We start from the raw sequence: 23,903 nt of genomic DNA on the forward strand, positions 1-23,903 counted from the left end.
TTCTAAATGAGATTAATTTGACCATCTCACTTGCACTACTTAAATAAGAGGAATGTGTTGGACATGGACTAATGATATTTTGTAAAGAGTGGATAGTAATGACATAATATAACACTGTTTGATTAACAAATTTTATTTTTTTTTATCAGTTGTTTTCTTAAATTTACAAAAATATCATTGTGTGTAATATTATCTTCTTCTAATTTTTTAAGGACACTTAAAAAAATAATGGGTTTGGAATAAATTTTATTTTACGTTAATAATTTATGATGTCCTTATTTTATTTTTTTATTTTTTGAGAGATCGAGATCTTGTAATTTCCTACTTCTTCGTGTCTTTCTATATGTTACTCGGAATGATAAGTACAAGCAAATAACATAACGCGAATACATTTAAACTGTCAAAACACACTTTTATTTATTTATATGGTAAATAAAAATCTATCCGAAACAGCAGAAAAAACAAAAAGTAGAAAGAAATTGACCCACCATAAATTAAGAAAAAAAACATGTAATAATTCATATCCACCGTGGGAGATTGAGAAAATAACAAAAATAAAAATGACATCGGTAAAAATCCAGAAAAGAAGTAGGAAGCAGAAAATAAAATTAAGGATAGAAATTATTAGGCCACACATTAGCATTGTGATTATCATTAAAATTGGGCAAAATCATCTCATCTGCATGTCCATAACCAATATGCTGATCACTTGCGTTGCTGTTCATCCAATCAGTAAACCACTCTGTTTGTGTCCTCTGCATCGAATCCAATCCCAATTCCACCACAGCAGGCTTTTGCTCCATCGGTGGAGCAACAGCCTGCGATGCTGCTGCTGCAGCAGCCGCCGCCGCAGCTGCTGCAGCAGCAACAGAAGAAGAAGAGGAAGTCGAAGCCCCCTTTTTAACTGCCTCAATCCTCTTATAAACCTCTTTCAAATTCTGATCAATTACCCATCCAAGATCATTCAAATCTCCCAAATTCAAATTCTGAAGCCCTTTTCCAGTCAACCCTTGATACATAACTTCGGTCATTTCCTTTTCTCTGTTTTCCTTGCTCTGTTTCTTCAATTGCTCGCTCGCTTTAGCAATCCTCTGCCTTATGAAACTCTCTTGATTCACCATTTTCTTGCTCTGTTCCATCTCAGGCATCCTTTTAAACTCTGCGAGCACGCGTTGAGCTCCCATGGTGTTTGGCCATACTTCTGGTGAAGTGTCATAAGGGCTATAAATAATAGCACAAGCATCAATCCCACAAAGGGTGCTCAATTCACTCACCTTCTTCATCAGACCCTTCTTCCTTTTCTTGAATGTTGCTTTTCTTGCCGAGTCATTAGTGATGAAGGCTAATTTCACTTTCTTTCTTGTCATTTTTTTGGGGATGCAAGCAACAAATATGCAAACAAGATGAAAAAATAGGGTAGATGTACAGTTCTGTGTTCTTTAGTTTCTTGGAATGGGCATGTTATATACAAATATGAAGATGTTTCACTAATTAATATGGAAGATTTTGTATTTATTTGCATATCTGGAAGATGAATTGATGATCAAACATATTTGGAAAAAAATTTAGTGCCCAAATATTTTCAATTTTGATACATTCTGATTGTCAATACAATTTTTTTGTTCCACCTGACCAGGGGTCGAGTTATAATATCTCCGTTAAAAATTTACACGATATATTGTTATAGACGTGTTTATTAAGTTAAAAAAAAAAAGAGAAAACAAATAAATAATTACTAATTTTCCTGCAACCCTATCTGATATAGAAACATAGAAGATGAATAAACTAAGATTGTTAATAACATTTTTCAATGGAATTGTAGTTTAAAAGTTGTATCTTAAAATCAACTCTTATAATTTAGTTGTTATTTATTTCATAAGAAAAAATCATTAGTTGAAATTTGTCATGACTTTTATATAGACTTAAATTCTATTTAACAAAAATATAGTGTGATATGTTCAATTTTCACATATCTTAATTCTTACGGACCATATGATGCATGTAAACAATTAAATGAATGAGTTTTACAAAAGGTAACTATGGTAAGCATTAAAATCAAATTGTAACAGTCATCCTACGAGATCTCATGTAGTCATTCGGTACATCATACATGGACAAAAGTGAATTTGGAAATAATAGATAAATCATAAATTCCAAACACTAATTTCTTTTCTTATTAGAGGTCATAATTTTTATAGACAAATATTAAGTTATAATCAAATGTATAGACTATAGACTAACAAAAGATATATACAGTATGATGAAATTTAAATAATATCCCCTCCAATTTATATATAACTTTTACTTTTTAAAAATTATATTCATTAAACTATTTACATTTTCACTTGTCATGTATTTCTCTCTTTGCAACTGTTACTTTAATATTTTCTTTTATCAATGCTTTGTATTACAATAGTCAAATTAGTAGAATAAATTATGTTTCTAATCAAATTTCACTATATGTAGTAATATGATGTATTTCTCTCTTTGCAACTGTTAGTTTAATTTTTTCTTTTATCAATGATATGAATTACAATAGTCAAATTAGTAAGATAAATAATATTATCTAATCAAATACCATTTTATGTGGTAATTAGGGGTAGTTACAATCAATTTAACAAAAACAACTTAAAATGGCCATACACATACAATAGAACAAAACTATATGAGGTTTCAAACACTAATTTTGAAAAAGTTCATAGGCCTCAATAAAACCTCGTAAAATAAAGATAGCGAATCGACTGTTATTATTACATTTCAAATAATCTCGACATAACTTGTTTTCGAATCAAACAGGCCCAAAATCATTAACGGCCCGTGATAACAATATGGGCTGGTTCAGTCTGGGCCTTAAGCCTAAGCCTGTTGCCCACTGGTTTGGACTTTGGATCATACCATATTTTTTCACTAGTTTTTCCGCCATTTTCAGAGTTGGTTTAAAACCCTAGACGAAGAAATTTCAGTTCAAAATTTCAAATTTCTTGCTGAAACATAGATCAATTCACCAATTTTGTCGTGGAAAAAGGTTAATTTTTCTTTTATTGTAGTATTCATTTTTATTTTTTTTGTGTGAAGAGTGTTTTTAATTATCATTTCTCATATAATTTAAGAATTTCCGTTTTTGTAGTGTTGACATTGCAGAGAAAAAGCCAATGAAAGTCAAGATTTTGCGTATCCTTTTGTTAATTATGTCACTGATTTGAAATGTTTAAATGAAGGATACGGTATGTATGTTGGTTGAGCAGTTAATTAGTGCAGTGAATTATAGCAACTGTTACTAAATCATTTCTGTTATGAAAGATTATTTTTTGTCTAAATATGTAATTAGTGATTGGATATGGCTCGTCTTGTGATCTTAGGATTTTAATATCATTGATTTCTAAATTTTGTTGGAGAATGTAGAGCCATTAAACTCCCCCCAAATCTACTTTAGTTTGTGTTTCATCGATTGTTTCACTAAGGTACAGAAGTGCATATTCTGACTTTCTTAAGTAAATGGAGGGTAAGCCTAATGTTGCAAGTTTGTTAGTTTCTTTGACTGAAGGATATGTTGGCATATTTCCTTGAGAGTTGGCTGTATCAGTATATCATGAAGTTTCCCTTAACTTGATCTATTGGGTATTTTGCTGGGATTGTGAATAGAGTATGTCCTCTTGATTGCATTTGGTATTTTTATTGTTGTCGGACTTAAGACTACATGGCATGGTTACTTCATCTTACTTTTGTTACTTCCTCGTGCATTGCAGATGGCATGCGGTTTCTTCATGGACATGGGATGCTCAGGATGAAACTTGTGGTATATGTAGGATGGCTTTTGATGGTTGCTGTCCTGATTGCAAACTCCCTGGTGATGATTGTCCACTAAGTAAGCCTGTTTATCTCTCCCTAATAGTTTTCTCAGGCATATAAGATATGGATCACCAATCACATGTAAACCTAGTGTATCTGTATATCCAATGAGTTACACCAATTTATATATGTTTACTGGATGAAATATTATGTTTTGTAGATTGGATATTCGTATTGCCTTATATGTCTGTACATTGTCTATATGTATTTGTACTTTGAACTTTGAGAAACATTGTTGATGCAATTGGTGAAATAATTCAAGCATCAGTATATTCTGGTTCCTAGACTTGGCATTTTTGCCTTTCAATTGAGGCCATAAGCCACTATCTTGCTAAGAGGAAAAAGAAGATGTAATTGTGCATTCATCACTTCTTTGACAAAACGGGAAAATTTCTCCTGCATTAGTTTTCAAGGTTTACATGTTTCTACATTGATGTTACTCATGAACACAAGGAGAGCTATAAACTGTTGCTTGACAATATTTGCAGTCCTTCATAGTTGGTTTAATTTGTTTGATTTGTTGTGAGACTGGAGAATGATATAAAAAGTACAATATCTTAATGCATGGTAGGTGTGTTAATGAAAACTGCATCTAACATGCTAACAGTTATAAGAGTATATTTTGTCCTAGTAACATTGTTTGTTGCTGTACTGGAGAACTTTTCAATTGAAACTTGTGATACATCTGGAGGCTGGAGCTGTCCAATTATCCTCCATGACAAAAGAGACTTTCTCAAGACAACTTCTCCCTCTTAAGAATTTGTGGTTAACATAACTGAACCTTCTAAAATATAGGTTTAGAAAGAGACTTTGAAGGTAATTGTCAATATAGGGTGTGTTATAACAGCTAACTGAGTATATTAATCAAATATTTTCACCATAAGCTGTCAACTAAAAGATACTACAAACACTTGTCAGGATGTTGTATTCTTTGAGAATAAGTATTAATATATTATGCATCTTCTTGATGCTTTTAGTATTAACTCTTACTTTGTCTAGAAATCCAAACATATTATGTGTCTCTGTGTTACAGAGCATTTTAGCGGCTTGACTATATCTTGCTGTGACTAGTTCATATTACTGGCTTAATTTTTTATATAGATTGGTAAGGAAATTATGTGTCTCTGTGTTACAGAGCATTTCAGCGGCTTGACTATATCTTGCTGTGACTAGTTCATATTACTGGCTCAATTTTTTATATAGATTGGTAAGTATCCATTTGATTTTCCATAGTGGTTAGACGTTTGTGGTATTGAATCTATTTGTATCATGCGTCTTCCCATGAAGACTAATGTCTATCTACTCTGATGGAAGCTTGAATAATCACAGTGTATCAACATCAACCTTTATGCACAATTATGCATGTTAGAAGAGATCAAAGTTGGGTTTAGGGACAAGGATAGTCTTTAAGTGCTGGTGTTGACTTATATAAGTTCCCGTAAAGCAGGAGTTTTCAAAAATCACAACTTCTCAATAGTTTCCACAAAAAAGTTCTTATTCTATCCTTGTTTGGATATGTACTTTCCATGAAGTTGGATAAGAAAAAGAAAAAGAAAAAGTAAGAATATATTATTGTGCTTATTCATGGAATAAAAGTATAAAACTACTTCCTCTGTTAGTTTTTTTAATCCTGCTTGCAAGACGATTAATCCTAATGGCCTTGGTTTATGGAAGAGAAGAGATGGGGATACAGGGCTAGACTTTATTCCTTTGTAAGTTCAGTGGTGAAGACGTCTGGTTTTTCTCCAAATAGATTTTAGTTATGACCTTTTGATCACCCAGTGAGACTGGAAAGGATATAGTATGGTGGACTTACTTATAGGGTTAATAAAAGAAAACAAATGTTCAACTAGGTCTTACTTGAGACCTTTTGGCCTTAAAGTTATTTGGCAAAGCTACAGTATTGGAACAGAGCTTCTTATAGGGTAAATAACGAGAAGACGGAAAACTCAACGAAGTGTAATTTGTGACCTCTTGGCCATAGTTTACCTTCCAAACATTAACTACAATATGACATTTCCATTCCAAACACAAGTTGTTCACAGTAGATTTAATAAAATAAAAGAAGGATAGAGAAGTGATATATGTAACAAGAATCCTAGACACTAGTTTGTATACACAAGAACAAGCAGAAGTTCTGTCTTGAAGTAATCTCCTCTCTATAGGCAATTTCTTGAAGAGCATAGGCACTTTATTCTTTCTGTATCTGGACTGCTTCTCAATGAGCCGATAGGTATCAGCATGAAACTTGAAGGGGTATTATGTCTAAATGGGGCCTTTATACACCCACCTGGCAAGTAAAGTAGAAAAATGAATTAGATACTCTTCATAAATAGTAGTGTATATTGTTTGAACTCTAGAATATCTTTTAAGCAAATTGAGAGAATCATCAAGCTGTTAGATCTGAGTTGAATGCTCCTCTAAACTAAAATGACAGAAGTATCTTTTACCCTTTTTCTATTTGGCAGTAGAAAGGATGAAATTTAAGAACAATTACCATAGGAAAGGAAGACCATTTGGTGAGGAGTTGAGGGCCCAAAAAGCATAAAGAATACCAGGTATCCACCCAAGGAGAGTCAGCAAAATACAGATGAAGAATTCAACCTGTTTCCAGCACAGAAAAGAAAATTTTCAGAGAGTCAAGAGACCATGTGAAATCTGCACCATCTTTATACAAAAATTCCAATGTTTTAGAAGAAAAAGTAATATTTTACTGTCATTTGCATTGTAAACTCACAAATCCTTACCCCTGGCCAGTGGCCACCCTTGGACCCCAAAAAGGAGAAAAAAGAGGAGAAAAGGTGGTACCTTTCTAAGCCTCTAGAAGGCTGGTGCTATAAAAGAGGAAGAAGCATGCCCAGCCAAGTCGAATTTGGGAGTGGATAATCTATCAGATGCCATGTTTTTACAGGCAATATTCAAGTTTCCGCCTGCAGTAGTTATAAGTTAATTGGAAGGAAGCCTTTTATTTAGTTGGTTTATGCATTTAAAGTAATCGAACTAGTGAATTTGGTTACTGAATGTCCAAAGCAGAAAATAAAAATAAAAATTACTGTAATATGTTATCAAGAAGAGAAAGTAGGGAGAAGGGAGTAGTACCTTGCAACCGAACTTGCGGTAAGCAACAAGGGGAGGCAAGATAATTGCCAATAGAATGTCTAGGCATGTCATTTTGCTGTCTTCCATTTTCCCCTCTTCTTCTTCTCTTCTGTTCCTTAACAACTTCTGATAAAATGCTAATTAAACTCTAGATTTAGGAATGTCGATGGATTTTGAAAATGAGGAGGAAGTGGTTGCCCTATATATATATATATATAAAAGGAGAACAGTGACATTTGATTTTTTGATATATTGAATGGGTTCATAAATTTTTTGTGGATAGTATTGACATGACTTTTGTGGTATCTGGCCCCCTTTCGCTTATAATGCTTTGACAATTACTTGTCTCTGACACTTTGCAGTATGGGGTGCTTGCAACCATGCATTTCATCTTCATTGTATTTTGAAGTGGGTGAATTCTCAATCTGCTCAAGCACATTGTCCCATGTGTCGTCGTGAATGGCAGTTCAAAGAATGAACAAAGGTTCCGTGCATCTTTTGCTCATGAATGTGGCAGTAGGAAGGAATGAAGTGTCTTGTGTGTGATACAATGATATTCTAGCGATAATTGCTGAGCTGATATGTGCTCATCCCCATTTACAATTACTAATTTAAGCCTTTAAGGCCTAGAATAGATAGTGTATTTTATCAGCAGGTGCAGATATTATATTAGCCATTTATCCCAAAAAACCTCAATACATCAATTGCCAGCCATTGATTGAGAAGAAAAAGATATAACGGATGTTTATTTCTGGTCCAAAGTAGGCTGCCTGTCATTATAAGTTTGGCTCCTTTACGACAGCCGCCTCTACCCCATTTTGTGCCCACTTGAAATTGGAAAACAAGCATCAATATATTAGCCTAGTGACTCCTTTGGTCATGTACATGAATTATCATGAACGTGCAGGCATGGGCCTAGACGTATGGCATAGGGACAATGTTTTGTTTATGTTCTGTGATATATCTACAACTCAGTTGTTGTATATCGTGAATTAAAAATATCTTGAGGTGTTTGGAAATTTGATTTCCCAATTCTGGCTTTCCATATTTTTACCCTTTTTCGAAATATATCAGTAATTCCATTAATCTTATGGATTTGCATGTACAATTGCTTCTTGTGAACGGTATATGCTTTAGTGGTTGTGATAGGTATATGTCTGTTTTATATTTCAAATCGATTGTCCCAAAATACATTATAATATCAATTTTGATTTGAAATAGAATTCTGTCCATTATAGGAAAGGAAATCAGTTGTGCAAGAGAGTCTTATTTGCTTCTTTTTATCTTTTGAGGATGATCCAAAGTTATTTCCTTCCTTTTTCTTTCGTGGATAACCCAAAGTTAGGAATATGAAAGAGAAAATTAAGGTGGATGGCAAAGTTAAATGATTTAGACATAGCACCACCTCTTGTCACTTGCTACTTTGATGATGATTGATATGTGACTGCTATTTTGTCCCCATTTGTTGTGATTTTTCTTTGTAAAAAGAGAAAATTATGACCCCATTACAAAATTAAGAAGTAGTAATAATCATCATAAGGTTGGTTTTTGGATAAAATCTGACACGTATCAACTGAATATATATATAATATTAGATAGAATAAAATAAAGTTACAAACTGATGCCAGCTGTAACACAATCAACATAACAATCCAATAAAATACAGATTGGAAGTTACATTACAATCCCAAATGACTCACAATAATATGATATTATATGTTCATCAAACAATCTATCCACAAGAGAAAACAACCAAAAGCCAAGAATAAATAGAAAAGGTAGCTAGATACTCCATTAGCGAAGTAGTAATAATATGGTCTTCAAATATCCACCTGTCAAACAAGAAAAAAAATAGGAGAATTGGATACTGTTTCTATATACTACTATTAAATTGTATGAAAAATATCTTCTGAGCAAATTAAGAGAATCTTAAAGCAAATTAGATCTTAGTTGGATACTTTTCCAAACCACAAAAAATAAAATAAAATAAAAAATTGAGAAAGAATTACCATATGATGATCACTTGGTGAGGACCCAAATAGCATAAATGATACCAGGTAGCCACCCAAAGAGAGTCAGCAAAACACAGATCCAGAACTCCACCTGTTTTGTTTTCCCAAAACACAAAATATACATTAAAACTGCACAATATCTTTATAAAAAGAACCTATGATAAGTAGAAAAAATTTAGGGAAATTGTGTGCGGTAGTTATTTAGTTAGCATATGAATTTGAATTAATCGAACTACTGGATTCAAAAAAGTAAATTTAAAGAGAAGTTAACCTGGCAGTTAAATTTGAGGAAAACACCAAGGGGAGGCAAGATAATGGCCAGAAGAATGTCTATGCATGTCATAGTGTTGTCTCCCATTTTCTCTTCTTCTGATGATAATCAAATCAAATCAAATCAAATGCTAATTAAACAATATGTATTTTGGTTAAAACAGGAGGAAGTTGTGGCACTATATATAGGCTGATAAGTATCTGAGGGTTAATTTCGTCTTTAAATGCGTTTGCTTCATCATAACTGTTTTCCCTTTTAAAAACTTTTTTTGGGATTAGTACGAATAGGATTTACACAGCTAATCCACATTCAGCACGACACGTGGCAAAAGAGCTTTAATGGGTACTGTTTTCACCCTCTCCATCACATGGGAAGTTGGCGTTCACACTAAAGGGGACGTTTGGTACCGAAATTAAAAAACGATATAATAATTTTAAGATAAAATATTAATTTTGTGATTATTTGTTCCGTAATTTACATGAAATTGATGGATTAGTAATTTGTTTGGGAGGTCTTGATTGTTGAATTGTGGGATAACTTTTCACTCCAGTTGCAGATGGAACCCTAGTTGTTGCTTCATATGGACATGAGATGACTTTTGATGGTTTTTCTTCAGATATTATATTCGCAAAGTAAGCCTATTTGATTATGCTACGTTTGTCTAAATTCTAATTCACCATTCACATGATCAGTTGTCTGAATGTTCAGAGTAGCATTCTGTATTATATCAAAAACAACATCTAGGCTACTTTCGATGAAACTTTTCATAGTAACATTTTTTTAATTGTTAAGTTAATTATATTCATATTGCGCCTTATTCCATTTGTTTAATTGATGAGATAGCTTTATATCGGTGTTTATATTTAGTTTTTATATTTAAAAGATAAAAATAGATTTTCGAGAATTATATAGTTAATAGGGGATAAGAAACTAACAATCGTCCTCTCAAAAATATGCAACAAAATTAGAACGATACCCACCAAAGCTTCAAATTTGAAGAAACAATAAACATTTAAGAATTGCTAGTTTTGTCTTCCCTTCAATTGACTCCCTAACACAAGTGTGGAATTGAAAATTGAAATTTGAATCTTCTACGAGTGATCGGCACGTGTAGGCATGGGAATGGAATGTGCAGGGCAGGGCAGGTATAGCTTAACAGGAAAAAATTTTAATCAGCTCCGCTTCGAATAATTTTTTTTACGAAAAAGGCCTAAAATTTTTTTGAAGTATTAAAAATGGTATAAAATTATCTTTCATTCACTTATTGACTCCAAAATGCGCTTGTCATCTATCTATTGGCTCCAAAATATCCTTATCATCCACTTTTGGATTTAAAATTGACCACTTCTTTAATTGTTTTAAAATTAAACTCTGTAAACATTTTTTAAAGTACTTGGTGTTCAACTATTGTTATAATTTAATTATTAATATAATTTATAAACCAACCCACTACCCACTCATTACTAACTAAAACCCACCCAATTAATAATCCAATTATAATATCAAAATCGTCATCAACACTACTAAAACACGATGAAATTATAAATTCTTGAAAACCACATTCAAAATTATTCAAGTCCGAATCGAAATTCCAATTAAATTGAGGTTGAGCCGTTTATTTAGGAGGACACTTTCAATAGGATTCTCTTTTAAGATAGAATTAGAAATTTATGATTAAAGGTAAAGAAGTAATACATCCAAATTAATTCATGCACTTTTTTAAAATATAATTTTATAAATACTTATGATTTGTTTTAAAACCTTTAATATATTATTTTGAAAAAAAAAATTACATATGAAGTAACATCACATAATTGAGATGTAAAAATAATTAAGATAAACATAATCAGATTTTTAAGTTTATCGGTAGTTTTTATTTAGACACTTGAATGTATGATAATTTACTTCTATAGATATTTTTCCCTCAAATTTTTATAATCACTCAATTGGCTGTAGTTTTTCTGTTGTTGCATTCATAATGTGACGGATTTATTGATTTGGAGGGGTTTAATTAGTTATAAGTGGGTAGTGGATTGTTTTATAAATTATACTAATAAGTTAAACTATAACGAATAGTTGAGCACCACGTATTTGAAAAAAATATTTAAATAGTTTAAATATAAAACCGTTAAATAAGTGGTCAATTTTGAACCAAAAGTTGGATGACAAGGGTATTTTAGACTTAACTTTTGGAGCCAATAGGTGGATAGAGGGTAATTTTATACCATTTCCAATATTTTGAGAGTATTTTAGGCCCTTTTCTGATTTTTTTAAAAATCATTTTCACCCCTTGCAGACTCGCATGGCATGAATCCGTCTCGTATATTTTCCAAATATTTTTTTATCTAGTTAAGGTAGATACTAAAAATATAATTTATAAAAAAATAGAGGTTAATTGGAAAATAGGTAATAATTGAATTAATTTTTATTGAACTATTCGTTACTATCTTGAATATTTTATTAGTTTTAAAAAAATTATCTTAATAAATAATACTCTATCACTTTTATAACTTGTAAAAAACATTAAAATTAAATTTAAACCCATATAAAATTACATATGCACGCAACTCACTCCATCCCATACTAATTTTTTCTTTTAAAAAATCCACTTCAAATCCACCCAATCACGGGCACGTGTGGGCACTAGCCAGTCAGCGATCACAATTTGGTCACGAAATTGCGTTCATTATAACTGGATACATCTGCCGACACACGCTGCTAATATTGCCAACTTGGATACCTAATTTGGATTTCGATCTCTATTACTATTTCCTTCGTTTTATATTACTCGAGCATATTAATTTGACATATCTCTAAAAAAATTATTAGAAACGTATTTATTAAACTAAACCTGCTGACCATATCTTGAAATATTATTTTATATAGTTATAATATGTAATAAAATCTTCTTGATTTATTAAAATAAACCATTTAAATCCAACATATATTTTATTTATATATCTTAAAGAAAAAAGCACCACGATTGTCGCTTACTACTTTGATGATGAAACTGATTGTGACTGCATGCAAATTGTCTATTGTCCTCACTTCCCATATTTATTTTCTTTGTTTAATATGAAAATAGAAAATTGAGTATCACCATATTAGGTGTTGATAATTCATCATAAGATGTTGTAGATAAAATCAAACACGTCTATCGAAATATCCTACCTACCAACTACCAGTAGTTATACTTGACAAGCAACATGTTAAATAAAAAGAGAAACCATAGTAAAATAACAGTACTGACAATTATTGGTATATTCAATTAAAATAACAGAATGGAAGTACACAACCAACACTCTATCCAAGATGGAATACACAAGAGAGAATAGTAGCCAATAAAGAAAAAGGAGGGGATAAACTTAGAAAAAAATACATCCAAGAATAAATAAAACAACAGCTAGATAATACTCCATTAGATGGAAATAAAGTGACTTAGTTATGGGCTTCATCACATATTCACCTGTCAAAAACAAAACAAAAAAGGTAAAAGGGGGGAATCAGATACCTATCAGAAATTGTAAACAAATTGAGAGAATTTGATCTCATTCCTCCAAATTAAAATGACAGGTTTATGTTTTAATTTACTACCTTTTTTCTCACTTGGTCAAGACCCAAACAGCATAGACAATACCAGGTAGCCATCCAAAAAGAGTCAACAAAACACAGATCCAGAATTCCACCTGTTTTGTTTTCCCAACACAAAAACAAAAAATTTCAGTATTTTTATCTAAGTAGTAGAAAATTAACTGCGATGATCACGGCTACAAGATGTTATCCATGTACTAGTGAAAAATACAAATATTCAAGCGCATAAGTTGATCAGACACTAAATTAAGTAAATTAAAGAAGGGGGTACTACCTTGCAGCCAAACTTGAGGAAAACACCAAGAGGAGGCAAGATGATTGCCAAAAGAATGTCTACACATGTCATTGTGCTGTCTCCCATTTTTCGATGATAATCAAAGAGTACTAATTAAACAACAGATTTAAGGATGTCACTGAATTTTGAAATTATGTGGAATTGGATGCCCTATATATGTAGACTGATTGGTATTTCTCTGTCCAGGGGCTAATTCGGTATTTTCACTTCGGTTCCTTAAACGCGTTTACTTCATTAATTGCCTTTTTATTTAATTTTGCTTTTGGGGGATGAAGACGAATTCGATTTGTACAGCTCATAGCATTTAGTGGTGCCACTTGGCAAGATGGATTGTCATGTGGGACCATTATCTACTACTCCCTTGGTCCATTTTTATTTATCACGTCATGTCTTTCGAAAGTCAATTTAATTATTTTTTAAAATTAAATTAAATTATATTAATTTGATATTTTAAATAAAAATTTAGATATTAATAAATGATACGAAAAGTATTATAAATTGCCATTTTTCGTATATCAATATGATTAAAAATATATTTTAAAATATTAATTAAAATTTTTATGATTTAACTATAAAAATAGAAATCATGACAAATAATTATGGAAGAAGAAAATAGTAATCGGGGGACAGTTACTCTCCTACTGCACCCATGGTTTCTTACATCTTGGAAATTGATACTACATGAAAAACATTGCAAATTACTTTTTCATGTTAACCGCTACTACTATTTTTTTGTTGAAGAATCATTAGAATAGGAGGGAGAATATGACCTATTATAATTATTTGAGATAAAGAACTCTATGTGTCAAATTGTAGAATTATGATGTATTTTTTATATATATTACTTATTTCTTAAGCGACAATTTCAAAATACGATAAGTACAAGCGAAATATTTTGGAACCAAAGCGATATGCTGATAGAGTAACTACTAGCAACTGAATATCATTGGCTCCAATTTTAATGACGAATGTTGACGGTCAATATGAATTTGGGAATTGAATTGAAAAGGCACTATATATTTTAATTTTTCAATTTTCAAATAAATTAAAGAAAAAAGTAAAATGCCGTTGGACAATTTTAATCACTTCTCCAAAATATACAATTGGACAATTTCCCCAGAGATTCTGGGTTCAAATTCAAATTTTAAACTTGTGGTGATTTGATAATTGAAAGGGCCCTTTGGTGAGAAGTACTATCTCTCACTGTTTTTATTTGTTAATAGCAAAAAAAAAGTTTAGCCCTTTACATATTTTGAAAAGCAAAAAAAATTCGATCATATTTTAAGATATTTTTCCAATGATCCGCCAATTTTCCTTTTTCGTTAAAATTTCTGTTACATTAGTCATTGTCTAACATTTTTGACCAATTTGATTACCAAATAAAGAAGAGAATCATCTACCAGCAACATTTGACAACATCTAGATACATTTTTCATACTAATAAAATCTCTACCTACCCATTTTGAGCCCTCCTTCATTCACATAAAAAAGAACAACCATGAAATTGGAGAAAAAGGGTTTTTTTTCCCCTATAAAAAATCAACTCAACCAACCATCAAATTTCGTTTTTTTAGTTATTGGAGTCAGTCACCACACATAATATATAACAAAAACTATACATTAAGTTCGTTTTTGAACGTGTACCTAATAATGCATTATGTGTCTTGAGAATACATGAGTACTTTTTTCCCGGAATGATGAAATACATACATTGTTGAAAAGAAAAAAAAATTAAAGGTTCTCCACATGGTCAACTAGCTGTAAGAACCAAATTGTCGAAACATGAAATAAAAGGTTGATGGAAAAACAACTCATACAGATCAGAATAAGAAAAAAGCTGATGGAAAGAAGAAAAGACATTAATGATATTTGTTTGTTTTATCAATTTATATTTTTCTTCTATGATTTTTTCTTCCACAAATTAAGCAGCTTTGCTTAAAGCCGGGATCCAAGGTAATTAAGTTGCTCTATCGAAGAGAAATCAACTTTCAAATTTAAAACTTGTCCCACAATTAATCTGGATTTTATTTAACATGAAACATTCACTATATCAAAAATGAGTTTTACTGGCAATTAATTAGTAATTACCATTAAATATGTATTTTTAGCAGCAAGTAACACTCTTTGTATATGTCCCTAAAAGCTTTAGCGACATTTGATCTAATGACACTTAATTAATGTCGATAAAGACTTTAGCACTTTTTATTAAGATGTCCTTTTATTGGCGCTAAAAATTGTTTTTGTTGTAGTGATTGCAAGTGCCCAATTGTCCAGGATTAAATAAGCGATGAGAATATAATCAAATTATTAAAATATGTTTTTTTTTTAACGGATTAAGCTTTTAGATGAAATGCTCACATATTTTACATGTTTAAGTTATGAAAAAAAAATTAAATTGGCACAAAAAAAGTCGTGTTGAGAATATATTAAATAATAAAAATATGTTTCTAATTGTTTAAATTTTCTTAATAGATAGTCACAAAATTAAACAATAAATGTGTTTATCCGTAATTTTATCATCCCTTTAAATCCAAAACAAGATTGGAAAAAATAATTTATGATAAAACAATTTATATAACTCAAATTATTTAGCTTACGACAATAGATACATGGAATCAAAATACCTAACTCTGATTTCCTTTTGTGGTTTCCACCAAAATGAAGATATTTCTCTACCTCATAAATCAAATATTTATTTTTCTTGAAATGTAATCGTGTACAAGTTCATACCATCGACATTATTGTGCTCTTCTTTTTTTTTTTTTTCATTTTAGCACATTCAAATTGACAGCGATTTTGATACTCAAATCATCAAATGGAAGTCAATTTTTCTTGTCACGAAACGTAAATTACATATATTATTTAACAGAAAAAGGGGAAAAAAATGGTCCTAGTATTAGTTGAGGGCACGTGACAAATTAATTAATCCCCGGCTTCTTTTCATATATCACCTTTTTATTTATATTTGCATTAAAAAAATAATATAATTTTACTATTTTATTCTTATTTAATTTTTTTGAAATTCAAATTTTCAAATAAATATGAATTAATTTATTTTAATTAATTAATTTAATTGATGAATATAAATTATTTACTTTTTTTTTTAAGTTGATCAAATATATATTTTCAAGGCTAATAAATTATAAGGATAAAAAGAAATGATAATTTATGTATTAATTTTATGAAGTGACAAGTATTATAGATCAACTATTTAATAGAAAGAGATGATATATAAAAAAACGGGGAGACTAGTAATTAGTGTTAATTTATATATGAGCCGTCACCCCACGTGTTGGAGGATCATATTCCACGTGTGCCAGATAATAAACCCATGTTTGCTGCCAGATAGTTTCTTCTTAATTTGCTACAGAATGTTATTACATTCCCAAAACCGGTTTGGGTATGAAATATATATAGCCTAAAATTTATGGTCCGTTCAATTTACTTAAATTTTTTATGTGCAGAGTACAAGATAATTTTTTATCGAAATGATTTTTAGTTCATTTAACAAATAATTTATTTTTAAAGTTAACTCCATTGTTTAGACTGAACTTTTTTTATAAATATAAATTAATATCGATTTGATTATTGTGATAGACAAAACGTACTAAATAAAATAGGTGGGTTTAAAACTGATAAAAATAAAAAAGTAGAAACTAATTAAAATGAATTTATGTATAGTTAATATGAGTTGATAATCAATTGTTTCCTCAAAAAAAAAAATAGTTGATGGACTTATCAGTTAGATCATAGATGTTTTATTGGACCTGAATCTCCTCATGTATAGATCCTATTAATTATTAAAAATTATTAGGACTTATTATTGGACCTGAATCACCCCTCATCTTGTCAATGCATGTACTCTTCGTCCCGTTTTATTTTATATGACACCTGTTTAACTTGACATAATATTTAAGAAAAACGAATAACTTTTGAAACATAGTTTCATTAATAGTAAGAGAGAAACTTTAAAATTTAATTATATTAAAATGAAATTCTTTTTATCACGAATTAAAAAGAAAAAAAATGTAACATAAAATAAAACGATACGGATAGGTTGGCCCTTTTTGCCTTTATCAAGGAGGTTAGGTTTATCTCATTGGGATTGTCTTGAAGAAGATGTCAAAACATAATAACGTAACATGAAATATAGTACTCTATGTGGGTATTAATGAAGAATTACTAATTGAATTGTGGTCGTGTTTGCATGTAACATGACAATATGATGTCGGTCTACGTTTTACGCAACATCAAACTTATAATCCGTTGGCTACGGCGTAAAAATTACAATACCTTCACTTCCCCCATGTGAACATTATGGCCTAGCAGCACCACTCAACAACGTAACTCACAAACATTCCAAACAAACTTAAGTCAACTCTAACTAATTACTCTGTTTGTTCGTTCATTTTTATTTGTCACACGATAACAAATAATTTATAAAATAACAATTTTATTATATAAGTATAACAAGTTCAACATTTTAAGAGATGATTATAATTAATAAAAAAAAGTTCATTGGAAATTAAATACTATGTCTTGATTTTTAAAACATGCAGATGAATGTTTCTTGTATGATGCTGGTCTGGGTGTTGCATGTCTTGGACTTTAATGAAACTTACAAACATTAATATTAATGAAACAAAGTCAACTCTAACTTAAATAGGAGTAGTAAGCTTAGCATATGCATTAATCATTAATGGTGTGTCTTGTAAGCGTTTTTTTGGGGCTGTCTACATCGATCAAGCTGATCACCGACCTTGTTGCCGACCATCACAAACTTTTATTTTTGTAAAGTTAGATTAACTTTAAACAATAACATCATAATCCATTTTAAATTACTAAAAGCAACAACTTTTTTCTTTAAATTTTTCCAAGTTTAAACTAGAAATTTATTTGGATATGATAATGATGCTAAATGAAACAATGGATTGATTTAATTTGTACATTTTTTTTAGTGTCACCGATTCCCAATTGTTTTAAAATCGCAACAATGATATCTTCTTATTGTTAAAGAATGACAAAAATTCCACATCGATGGTTAATGAGATGGGTGGACTCCTTATAAAGCTTGGGCAATCATTCTCCTTTTGAGCTAGCTTTTGGGGTGTGAGTTAGGCCTAAACCTAATTTATACATAGTATCAGAGCAGGGCCCGTCTTACCCAATGTTGGGGTCCCCAAAAATTAAAATTGTCCACGCACCACATTCTAAGCACTGGGCGTGAGGTGGGGTGAGTCCTACATTGGTGGTTAATTAGATCACCCGATGTTGTGGGGTGAGTCCTACATTGGTGGTTAATGAGATCACCCGATGTTGGGGTCCCCGAAAATCAAAATTGTCCACGCACGCACCACATGCTAAGCACTGGGCGTGAGCTGGGTGTTAAAGAATGACAAAAGTCCTACATTGGTGGTTAATGAGATGGGTGAACTCCTTATAAGGTTTGGACAATCCTCCTCCCTTTGAGCTAGCTTTAGAGTTGTGAGTTAGACCTACACCTAATTTCTACATGGTATCAGAGCAGGGCCCGTCTCCAAAAATCAAAATTGCCACGCACCAAATGCTAAGCATTGGGCGTGAGGTGGAATGTTAAAGAATGACAGAAGTCCTACATTGGTGGTTAATGAGATCACCGATGTTGGGGTCCCCAAAAATCAAAATTGCCAAGCACGCACCACATGCTAAGCACTGGGCGTGAGGTGGGGTGTTAAAGAATGACAAAAGTCCTACATTGGTGGTTAATGAGATGGGTGACCTCCTTATAAGGCTTGGACAATCCTCCTCTCTTTGAGCTAGCTTTTGGGGTGTAAGTTAGCCTAGACCTAATTTCTACACTTATAAAGCATAATCCTTGATAATAATCGATGTAATGTTCTCGTTATTGCAATCCTCCTCCCTTTGAGCTAGCTTTTGGGGTGTGAGTTAGGCCTAGACCTAATTTCTACACTTATAAAGCATAATCCTTGGTAATAATCGATGTAATATTCTCATAATTGCAATCCTCCTCTCTTTGAGCTAGCTTTTGGGGTGTGAGTTAGGCCTAGACTTAATTTCTACACTTATTGTTTTATCGAAAAAGTGATTTCGAAAAGAGTTTGTTTTATTTTAAGGGTATTTTTGACTTTTAGGAGTCGCCACTTAATTTTTAAGGAAAATTAAGAAAACTTATTTCCAAAACAACTTAAACAGAAAAATTATTTTGAAAATATTTTAGGGGGTTCGGGATTCCTATTAGTGTCTTAGGAAGGTGTTGAAGGCACCTAAGACGCTCCGCTAACTACGGTTTTCCGGCGATTAACTTATTTGACTATTTTTTGTTTTAACTTTTACAAGTCTTTAAGTTGAACTTACTAAAGTTTACAAGTTGAATATTTAAGACAAATTTACAAGTTTCGGAATATTTATCTTGCAATTTTGCAAAACTGTTCCAAAGTTGAACTTCTTTAAAGTTTCATCTAAACAAGTTACATATTTTGCAACACTTATCGTTTTAAGATTCCGTTAAAGTTAAACCTTTTAAACTTTTTACTCTAAGCAATTTTCAAAGTTAAACCTCTATTGCTTTAAAGTCCAACTTTTAGTTTTTAAGTTTGATAAAATAGAAGGCGTCGATGGGGGTTTGGAGTTTCCAAATCCTAAGCTAAAAGGCATTCAAAACGAAAATATAAACAAGTAGTGAAGCGAAATAGAGAGAGAGAGAGCAAGAGAGATTTGGGTCCAAACTCGGGTTCTGTTCGCCTTGACCGAGTTTTGGACCCACCTGTTTTTGGGTTTTCGACCCATTTTGTACCTGTCCTAATCTAAACATACAAAATAAAATAAGAAAGTAAAAACGACAAGAGGGCTTATGCCCATTACAAAAATAACAACAAAAAAAAAAAATACAAAAAGGAGGGAGTCTTCTAATCCGTTTCGGATTTTCTTCAATCTTCAAGGAATTGGGATTGGCGTATGAATGCCTTGATGGGTTGACTTCAAGGATAGGAACATGTGAGTCTTTACGACTCACTCGAGATGCAAAGGAGGAGAGTTCATGGTGAACTCAAGCGGATTTTACATGCCACAATAAAATGAAAAGTAGATTAGCATACAAACGATGAAATGATAACAAGCACCTTGAAAAAAAAACCGGAAACAAAGTAAATTACTAGGAGATCGAGTTAGGGAAACAAATGACTTCTAAAACAAATCCAAATGAGGCTAAAAATAAAACAAGAATCCACAACAAGTAGAGAGATGGCAGTGACATGAAATTCCTAGACACATACTAATGCCTTCGTCATATGCATACCATTATTACTTAGTAAATGCCAAACAGATACCATACTTTAATGATCAAGCTTACTCTATGCATTACAAAGGACCCAAAGTGACAAAGAACACGCAAGGACCAAGACAAAGCAAAGAACTCATGACGAATAAAACAATAATAGTGACTTGCAAGGATATGCACCACCACTACTTAACACAGATGCAAAATGAGCGACAGATCTTATTGCACAAACATGCTCCAACGACAAACTACCATTGCTTAAGCGAAACTCACAAAAAGAGAAACTAATACAATTCTGAGATACGATCTCATCTCGAAAAGCAATACACTTAACAACTTGCAGTAAAAGCTATAACATAACTCAACCATACCATCAATAAAATATCGCTGCCACTGAATTTCTAAAAGAAAACGAATCTGGAGAGAGAGCTACAGAATGACCAACGGGCATGGATGACATGAGAATACAACGAGCATTTAATTTAAAAGAAACGAAACTGCACCTATGATGACCCTAACTAACAAGCAAGACTCGTCAACAGAATCGATTTTGCAAACAAATAGGCACGGCTTTTTCAGAACAGAACGAAGTAATATTGATACGATAAGATGGTTACGACTATGCCATAACGAATTTAGAAGAAGCAGGGAACAACACGGAACCAAGCAAACTCAGCGAAACCAACCATAATACAACATCAAACTCCAAACAACAGATATCATTTCGAAAACAGAAGACAAACGAGAGAATATACCTTTTATGGGCAGCGAACGGGACGGTATGAGCAGGGGAGGGAGGCGACGACTTCACACACCACTTCGAACACGAACAGTGCTCGACCTCAGGCCGAATGTCACTCCAAAATTGGATTCGAAAAGCAACTCACAGCAACCCAAGCAGTCTCTCAAAATTTGTATCAAGTTTTCGTGATAGAACCCTCCAGAATTCAAGACAAATCGTCCAAACCTCCAAATATAATTCCACTATTTTACAGCAGCCAACAGAAAAGAACCAGAATATTTCGATAATAAATTTGTACTCTCGTGATAAACTCTCCAACTCTCCAAAAGTTTCTAGCGATTTTCAACTCCGAAAATTCCCGACCAAAATTTCTAACCAATTTTTTTCAACTCAAAGCTTTTTCACTGCTCAAAAATTTTCAACCCCTTCAATGTTTTCGGAGGGGGTATTTATAGGGGAAACTAGGGTTTCGAGGGAGAGGGGCTGAAGGGATGATTGAGGCCCCTTTTGAATTCAAATTTTGAATTTCCTTCCTCTTTGAGTCAAACCCACTTTTCCTGAAATTTTCGCTCTTTGCGGAAATGGAAAAAGGGGAGGGGACGGCTGGGATCGTTCCAATCGTCCTTGAGGCGAGACGTGGAATGATCTCGCGCTGCAAGGACGAGACGCAGGTCTGCCACAGCCGAAAACGCAGGTCTGCCACAGCCGAAAGCACTGCACTGCTGCGATGGGTTGAAGAAGGAGACGTTGGTGGAGAGAGGAGTCGCGTGGGGAGACGAGAAACGCGGCTGGGGGCTGCTTTTTCGTACGCAGGCTTCTGCGTTTTCTGGAAATGGCGTGGGTGTTCTGTTTTCTGGGTAGCGTACTGTCGAGAGGGGAAGCTCGCGTGGGGGAGACGCGAAGAGAGGAAGAGAGGAAGGGAGAGAGCGTGGGGGAGAGACGAGGCATTTGGGGGGGATTTTTTCGTGGGTCGCGTCTGTGTTTTCTGGGAAATTTCTGGAAATGGTGCCTGTTTTCCTGTTTTTGGGTCGATGTGAAGAGGAAGAGGGAGGAAGAAAGGGGAAAGGGCTTAAGGTCGGGTCGGAGCGGGTTCTGGGTCGGGTGGAAAATTGAGGGATTTGGGCTTGGGAATTGTTGGGTATTTAGGTGTGGGCTGAGGGGAAGTGGATTGGGCTGGAGGAAGGGATTTGGGCCGCTGGGTCGGAGGAATTGGGTTTCTGAAGCAATTGGGTCGACGGGTGATGGAAATAAAGAAGATTGGGCCTACGAATTGGGTTGGAAAGTTGATTTGGGGTTGAGGAAGGATGGGCTGAAGTTGGAGTGGATTGTTTAAAAAAAATGTTTGGGCCTAGGAAATAAAATAAAAGGATTGGAGATTGAGTTAATTAAAATGATGAATTTGTATCGACTAATTAACGAGCCTCTTTATTTAGTAGTTTAATTATTAAAATCGTAAAAGGTGATTCAAAGGTATAATCGTAATTTAATTTAACTAGTTTGATAAAACATTTGAATGTATATTTTGATTGTTTTTGAATAATCATAAGATGTACAAACTATATACATAATTATGTACTATATATATACTATCTAAAGTTATGATAAGTAGCATAGAATCCACGTATTATATACATATATATATATATATATATATATATATATTTATTTTTATTTTAATTTTAATTTTCGCAAGATTTATAAAACTAATTAGTTTAAACAATTTGAAAATCTCACGAAGCTCGATAATTAATTTATATCGACGTGGGTCAAAAATTGGGTGTCAACACTTATAAAGTATAATCCTTGATAATAATCGATGTAATGTTCTCAGAATTTCACTGCCCCAAAATGCCATATCAATATTAACTATAACGTTTGACATTGTGAATATAAGATATAACAATGGTTACAATACTTGAGAAATTGCAATTCTGAAGCGTTTACTCACAATTTCCAAAATTACGATTCAATCTGAATCAACAAAACATGAATAGGTTATATACCTTCAAATGCAGAAATTGAATGATTTCGATCCTTTACACATCTACTAGTGTTTGATTTTTCCTGCTTACAGACGTCAAAACATGATTTTGACAATTTTAACTAAGATAGTATCTCATATACAACCTCTTAGCGAGTGTGTGATACACTATACCACGAGTGAAACTAGTGCTACATTTTATAAATATTAAAACTATCGTTGTGTATGGTAATTCAACACTATAATACAGTCATTTGTGGGAAAAAAATCAAAAAAAATAATCATACTTAAAAGCAATGGATACACGTATTTTCATCTCATGGGAAAATTACGCGTATAAATAAATATATACTAGTTAATTAGCTAACATATTTATAGTTGGGTAAATCACATAAATGTGCAATATTTAAAAAATATTTACCATTTATGTCAATAAAAATTTTCTAACTAAATCGAACAATTTTTAAGAATTAAAAAGTTATAAGGTTTATCTTTCTTTGCTTCTTTTTCTGCCTTATTTCTCTTCCTCCTCTTTTTTATTATTTTTCCTCTTCGTCGTTTTTACTGTGTCATCTTTCTGATTTTTACTTTATTCTTCTTCATTCTTTTTTTTAAATTTTTGTTTAAATAATATTTTTAAATTAGTTTTTTGCCATATTTTACTAATTTATCAAAAAACATAACGAGAAAAGTAATAGAAAATCAAAAAATTGTACAATATCAAGTTCTCAAATCGAAATTTCAAATCTTTAAAATTATAGAAACTAGTGTTCACCATTGATGGTCA

The 23,903-nt window shown here is 32.3% G+C and overlaps 4 protein-coding genes across 4 annotated transcripts; 1 reads left to right on the forward strand and 3 right to left on the reverse strand.

Moving 5' to 3' along the window:
• Positions 1 to 400: 400 nt before the first annotated feature.
• LOC107008145 (agamous-like MADS-box protein AGL80) lies at positions 401 to 1,649 on the reverse strand. Its single transcript, XM_015207072.2, has one exon. It carries the CDS (start codon positions 1,365 to 1,367, stop codon positions 609 to 611), a length of 759 nt encoding a protein of 252 aa, XP_015062558.1. The 5' UTR covers positions 1,368 to 1,649; the 3' UTR covers positions 401 to 608.
• A 1,179-nt stretch (positions 1,650 to 2,828) lies between these two features.
• LOC107008147 (anaphase-promoting complex subunit 11) lies at positions 2,829 to 7,980 on the forward strand. The gene is made up of 5 exons (XM_015207074.2): positions 2,829 to 2,864; positions 2,949 to 3,025; positions 3,142 to 3,171; positions 3,747 to 3,865; positions 7,311 to 7,980. Exons 1-5 carry the CDS (start codon positions 2,829 to 2,831, stop codon positions 7,424 to 7,426), a joined length of 378 nt encoding a protein of 125 aa, XP_015062560.2. The 3' UTR covers positions 7,427 to 7,980.
• A 535-nt stretch (positions 7,981 to 8,515) lies between these two features.
• Positions 8,516 to 9,653, reverse strand: LOC107008146 (hydrophobic protein LTI6A-like). Its single transcript, XM_015207073.2, has 3 exons — positions 9,232 to 9,653; positions 8,958 to 9,051; positions 8,516 to 8,780 (listed from the first exon to the last, which is right to left on the reverse strand). The coding sequence occupies exons 1-2, from the start codon at positions 9,316 to 9,318 to the stop codon at positions 8,968 to 8,970; spliced, it is 171 nt and encodes a 56-aa protein (XP_015062559.1). The 5' UTR covers positions 9,319 to 9,653; the 3' UTR covers positions 8,516 to 8,780; positions 8,958 to 8,967.
• A 2,810-nt stretch (positions 9,654 to 12,463) lies between these two features.
• Positions 12,464 to 13,266, reverse strand: LOC107011873 (hydrophobic protein LTI6A-like). The gene is made up of 3 exons (XM_015211551.2): positions 13,097 to 13,266; positions 12,826 to 12,917; positions 12,464 to 12,697 (listed from the first exon to the last, which is right to left on the reverse strand). The coding sequence occupies exons 1-2, from the start codon at positions 13,181 to 13,183 to the stop codon at positions 12,834 to 12,836; spliced, it is 171 nt and encodes a 56-aa protein (XP_015067037.1). The 5' UTR covers positions 13,184 to 13,266; the 3' UTR covers positions 12,464 to 12,697; positions 12,826 to 12,833.
• Positions 13,267 to 23,903: the final 10,637 nt, after the last annotated feature.

Source organism: Solanum pennellii, chromosome 1 (assembly GCF_001406875.1).
Source record: "Solanum pennellii chromosome 1, SPENNV200".
Taxonomy (NCBI): Eukaryota; Viridiplantae; Streptophyta; class Magnoliopsida; order Solanales; family Solanaceae; genus Solanum; species Solanum pennellii.

Coding starts and splice junctions, on each gene's coding strand:
- LOC107008146 (XM_015207073.2), bottom strand. CDS start 9,318: ATGGGAGACAACACTATGACATGCATAGACATTCTTCTGGCCATTATC. Junction 9,052..9,231: donor TCCTCAAATTTAACTGCCAG/GTTAACTTCTCT, acceptor AAAACAAAACAG/GTGGAGTTCTGGATCTGTGT.
- LOC107008145 (XM_015207072.2), bottom strand. CDS start 1,367: ATGACAAGAAAGAAAGTGAAATTAGCCTTCATCACTAATGACTCGGCA.
- LOC107008147 (XM_015207074.2), top strand. CDS start 2,829: ATGGGCTGGTTCAGTCTGGGCCTTAAGCCTAAGCCT. Junction 3,026..3,141: donor CAATTTTGTCGTGGAAAAAG/GTTAATTTTTCT, acceptor TTGACATTGCAG/AGAAAAAGCCAATGAAAGTC. Junction 3,866..7,310: donor TGGTGATGATTGTCCACTAA/GTAAGCCTGTTT, acceptor GACACTTTGCAG/TATGGGGTGCTTGCAACCAT.
- LOC107011873 (XM_015211551.2), bottom strand. CDS start 13,183: ATGGGAGACAGCACAATGACATGTGTAGACATTCTTTTGGCAATCATC. Junction 12,918..13,096: donor TCCTCAAGTTTGGCTGCAAG/GTAGTACCCCCT, acceptor AAAACAAAACAG/GTGGAATTCTGGATCTGTGT.